This window comes from Natator depressus, chromosome 5, assembly GCF_965152275.1.
Source record: "Natator depressus isolate rNatDep1 chromosome 5, rNatDep2.hap1, whole genome shotgun sequence".
Classification (NCBI taxonomy): domain Eukaryota; kingdom Metazoa; phylum Chordata; order Testudines; family Cheloniidae; genus Natator; species Natator depressus.
This window is the reverse complement of record NC_134238.1, coordinates 111,148,325-111,153,574: the sequence shown is the minus strand read 5'-3', so window position 1 is coordinate 111,153,574 and position 5,250 is coordinate 111,148,325. Positions and strand designations below refer to the sequence as shown.

Here is a 5,250-nt window from a genome sequence, read left to right as displayed (position 1 = left end):
AGAGACCCAATAAAAATCTTCTCTTGTTTTCCCTTAAGACTCCAGTTCAGCAAAGGACTTTTAAACATTTGCCTAACTTTAAGTACACGAGCTTTCCTTTGACATAAGTAGTTAAACTTGACAACATGCTAAAGTACATTGTGAACATAAACCCTGATTCAGCAGTGACTCCATAAGAAAAATAGCTAGGGTAACTAGTTTGACCACTCCAACAGACCACACACCACACACCACAACCTCAACTCCGCAGCTTTTGTGTTTCTGCCCGTTAACAGATCATTTTCACCCACAACATTTGTAGTTGCAAGTGTTTGGAGCAGTAGCTCATTGTGATGAAATGAAAGGGAGGATGGAGACACAGGCATCCTAAGGGGAAGACTTCAGGCTGTCCTGGTACAAAGCTGCTTGTCCCCTTCCTCCCCAATGAGATGTGTGTGAACTGTCAGGTTTCCATGTATGCAGACTCCGTATCTCCCCCACCACCACCATCAGGGAGGCTTACGTGGGTCTAATTTTCCCCCTCCACCAGTCAGGTTTGGGTACACTTGGCTCACAAACACCATCAAGCTTGTACATATCCAACCCCTCCTGTCATTCAGGCTTGTAAGCATCTGCTGCTGCTTCCCTTTGCTCTCCCCTGGGTGCTCCCAAAACAAGCATGTGTGCTTAGGGACTGCATGTTGCACCAACAACCACCAGCTGAAGGAGCACAGTGCATCAAAAGTTCAGTTGAGCTGTGAATGACTAAAAATTACCCTAAACCCAATAGTTAAAAATTACCTGAAAGCAAAAAACAAAAACAAAAACCATCCATTGGACCAAATCTTGTAAGGATCTCGTTGCCAAGTTTGGGTATGTAGATAGTATTTTTGAAGAGCTATTACTCAGTCCCATCATTGTCTAGCATTAATTTAAGCTACACTCTAAATCTGGAGATTTCTTATTTAAAAGTTTTTAAAGAAGTCAAACAACCACTACATTAAATGTTCAAATAGTAAAAAAACAAAGTGCGTGTGAATTTTTACACGGATTCGAAAATTGCCTTTGGGAAAAAAACCAGGAAGGTATGTCCCATTTTAAATCCCTTTTGTAACATAGTCCAAACTATGGTGTCTCTAGTAGGAGACTAAATTCTTCACAGTCAACAGATGGCAGCATTGCAGAAGCTTTCGCCCTCTGTTCTCTTTAGCTGTGGGGTTCTCAAACATTTCATTAGGTGGGCCTCATCTTACAAAAATTGATCCTTTCCCCTCCCATTCAGGATCAGGTAACATTTGTGTGGCAGGTACACCAAACGCTTACAAAGAAAGGTAGTACTAGAAACGCATTTATATAATTTTAGCGGTCTTTAAAAGAACGTGGGATCTGCCAGTTCTCTGAAGACCATCACCCAGTACTCCATGTACTGCCACTGATTCAGGAAACTCAGTTTGGGACCTGCTGGTTTAGAGGCATCTACAAGGAGTTAACTCTTAAAACAAATGCCTCTCCTTTCTTATGGTGCAGTTTTTTCCAAGAGCTGTAGCCATCAGCTGTCCAAGTTCTTTCCTGCCCAAATCTTTCTCTTTTCATTCACTCCTTCATGTAGTTGGAGCCAAAGGTTATATTGACACAAAACAATCATCTGAGAATAATGAGAGCAAAATTAGACTGCATGAAAAAGTCACCACCCCCATAATGTATACCCCCCTCTCTGGTGGAACATGGCCATCATATAGCACTTGGAGGCACTCAAACTCTTCAGACTCTAACTGCTTTGTTGCTCATGGAGTGCAGTGGGGAACCTCCTGACATTCATCCCATCATATTGTTTATAAGCTGTGCTATGTGGAAAATAATCCATTCATCTATTGAAGAAGCCATTTGATGACATGTATCATCTAAGATTTCAGGCCTTCCTGTGGGAAAGCCAACCACAGGGGGATAAAAAGGGAGGAACATGCTAATAATACATCCCCACTTCAGCTCACTTTTATCCCTCCGCTGGCAGGCAGGAGGGGATACTCGCAGGTTTCTCCCCAGCCTTCATCACAGAAGCAGATGAGCCTGTGGCTTCTACACAGAACACTAGGTCTTTTCACACAGAGCTACTGAGTTTCTGCATCAGTTGTTGGGCCCACTCAGAGCCCCGTTCCGGTCCCTGTCAGCGAGGTTCCATTCCAGCCATGAAACCAGGGCTTCCTTCAGACTGCAGTTGCCTCAGACACTCTCTGTAGGTATCATTTTTGTGCAGCTGACATGGAGAGATGCACCCACCAGACCTGTAGTAGCACTGCCCCAGCTCAATGCGCGTCTGCTCATTCCAGGCCCCACACATGGATCATAACTGTATGGAGAACACCCCAAGAGGGAACTGGGTGCAAATGCGTCTGACTCCACGGCACCTCATCTCACCCCACACACACTTCCATGTGGCACAGGGAAGAGGCATAAGCAGAGGGCTCTACCCCTGCACGGATCCTCTGCAGCAGGCTGTGAGGCCCTTGTAACCAACTTTTCTCAAATAATAGACTGGTTCTTTGCCTACTTGCTGCAGGGAAGATGGAAGTAGGGGTGCTCGGGTTGAGCAGCATCAAGTAATATTAGCAAGTGAATGCATGGTCTCCATCATATACAGTGTTTACAATTTTGTTCAATGGCTTTCAGCAGCCATACAACAGCAAGTATTCCAGTGCCCCTCAATTGCTGTCACCGTATAGATTTACTGAAGAAGATGATTTGGCTCCCCCGCTCCACATTACCCTGTGATTACTTTGTTACCTTATCCTCTCCTAGTATTCATACTACAGTACTTATTTCCCTCTCTCCTCAACATCTTCTCTGGACTTCACCCTCGTGTGGGATAAACATCCCCAACACCCATGGAAAGTAATGCGAGAATGGGGAGCGTAGTGCATGGCAATCCGGGGGCTCTGGTAAGTCTGCTTTCTCTGCACTACAGAAACTTTCATGTAGCTGATGCAAGACTCTGATATTTCTTATCAAAGTGCAGGAAGCCTTGGGAGACTCTAACCAAATTAATATGCACAGAAATGTTTTCATGGTTTATTCAGGTGATTCTTCCTTTCTAATTTCAGTGAAAATAGTTTTCTTTTTGGATGAAAACACATTTTTCTGCCACGATGGCAAAATCCAGCACAACAGTCTGTGCTAGGGGAAGAGAACCAGAAAATGAAATATGACCACAGGGAAACAAAGAGGCTAAAACAAAGCAGAAGAATTTCCCTGCCCACGCCAAGGAGAAAACAAAAAAGTTAAGAGAAGGAACTAGCAAAAACGGTGAACACTGATTTTGATTTTTAAAAAATTCTTTGAATGACTATACCCAGGGACATGCCTCTTAAAAATACAAATCAGGACTTCTCTTCATAACCTCCTTCTGGCCGCACTGGAAATCACAATCATCCATGTGGGTACCTCTCTAGTATCTGTAACTAATTGCTCATCCTCTTTTACGAATTACCCTCCATTTTTCACCACTGTCAGCTACTCAGAGTAACTAATAGGACAACATGTTCACACCGTCTAACTGCATCGATTGCTCAGCTTCAGTATATACATTGAGATCTGGAAGTAAACAAAAAATGAAAAAAGGTTCCATTCTCTCAGAGCTCACTCTCTATCTCCTGTGTTTTCCTAGAAGGAAGATACCGATATTTTCTGGTGTCTACATATTAAGTGTGCTTTTCAGGTTGCATGACTGAAGTTGAAATTTACCATTATTTTTGGGAGGCCTAACATAGGTGCTGCCATACCCCCTGGCTTGAAGTGGTTTCCTTCATATTCACGGTTTACAGTTTGGTTCAATGGCTCTCAACAGCCCCACTACACAAACTGTTCCAGCTCCCCTGAGGCCAACCCTTTCCTCCCACTTTCTCCAGGCCTGAAAACTTTAAATATACCTAAACTAGTTTTGTCTGTCAAATGCAGGAAGTGATGAATGAGAAAAGTGTAGGGTTTGATGAATTGGCGGTCTTCTCACTACCACTTCTGAAGTGTGGATGATCTTATTAAATTAGATCTTTAATGCATCATGAAAAGCCTGTATGTATGTGGATCCAGCATAAGTGAAAGGGGTTTGGTCAATTTCACAACAATACAAAAAGGAGGAAGCGTGGAAAAAGAATCTAGAAAGCAGTGAATTATACAGAAAGAAAAAGACTGAAGCCTCCAGGAGGGAAAAACCTTAAAAAAAAACCCAGAAAATGATGAAACAAAAATTCTGCAGCCAATTATTTAAAGTCAGAGACATGAAGGAAAAACACAGCAGTCTACATAGGACCCTCAACAAACTCCAGGCTCAAGGTTCACACAAAGAAAAGAAGTGGAAGACATCGGCATGACCACAAGGTGTTTGCTGCACATTTGCCTCATACTGCTCTTCTCCACTGAAATCTCATCTCAGCTCTGTACCATGCTTCACTTCCAGCAGAACAAAGTCAACAAAGAGAGCTTGGAGCTTCTGGAGAAAGTGAGTGGAAATCTCCCCTCACAATGCATAAATGAAAGGGCAGCTTTCAAACCCACCCAGGATGTCCTCCAACTCCCAGTGTCCCAGAAGGAGAATGCCAAGGTGGCAATTCAAGAGATCCTCCAAGAGATCTTCAACATCTTTAGCAAAAACCTCACCCAAAGTGCTTGGGATGGGGCTTCCATAGTCAGGTTCCAAAATGGCCTTTACCAGCAAATTCAGCGGCTGGAGGCATGTTTGAGAGCACAGACAGAGAAGGGCTTAACCAACCCAGAAAGTCAGGACCTCCGGATCACCAGTCGGAGAGTGAAAAAATACTTTCAGGGGATAGATGCTTTCCTGAAAGAAAAGCAATACAGCCTGTGTGCCTGGGAGATCATTCGCGTGGAAATACCCAGATGTTTTGTGCTGGTTGACAAACTCACTCGAAGGCTGAGTAACTAAGGTATAGTACAAAACTTTTCCCTGGAGTAAATGAATACACATTAAGGTAATTTATACAGCTGAACAGAGATAACGGATATTTTATAACTCTGCTTATATAGGGCCTGATCTTTCTTCTATAGGATCAGTGGCCAAATCGCAACTGATTTCCATGGCAGCAGCTTTAGGCTCTTCCTGTCCTGTCCTGGAAATGGATTTTCAGTGACATGGATTTATTTTTTGGTGTTTCTACTATTATTTATTTTTGCACATCTTCATAATCTCTCACATATCAGTACTGTTGTGCAGTAGGGAATTGGCAGACCATGCAACAAAGTACACATATGTGGAATCCT

General features: G+C 43.2%; 1 protein-coding gene across 1 annotated transcript; it reads left to right on the top strand.

Annotated features, from left to right (window-relative positions):
- Nucleotides 1-4,339: 4,339 nt before the first annotated feature.
- On the top strand, nt 4,340-4,915 carry LOC141988286 (interferon beta-like). Its single transcript, XM_074954119.1, has one exon. The coding sequence runs from the start codon at nt 4,340-4,342 to the stop codon at nt 4,913-4,915; it is 576 nt and encodes a 191-aa protein (XP_074810220.1).
- Nucleotides 4,916-5,250: the final 335 nt, after the last annotated feature.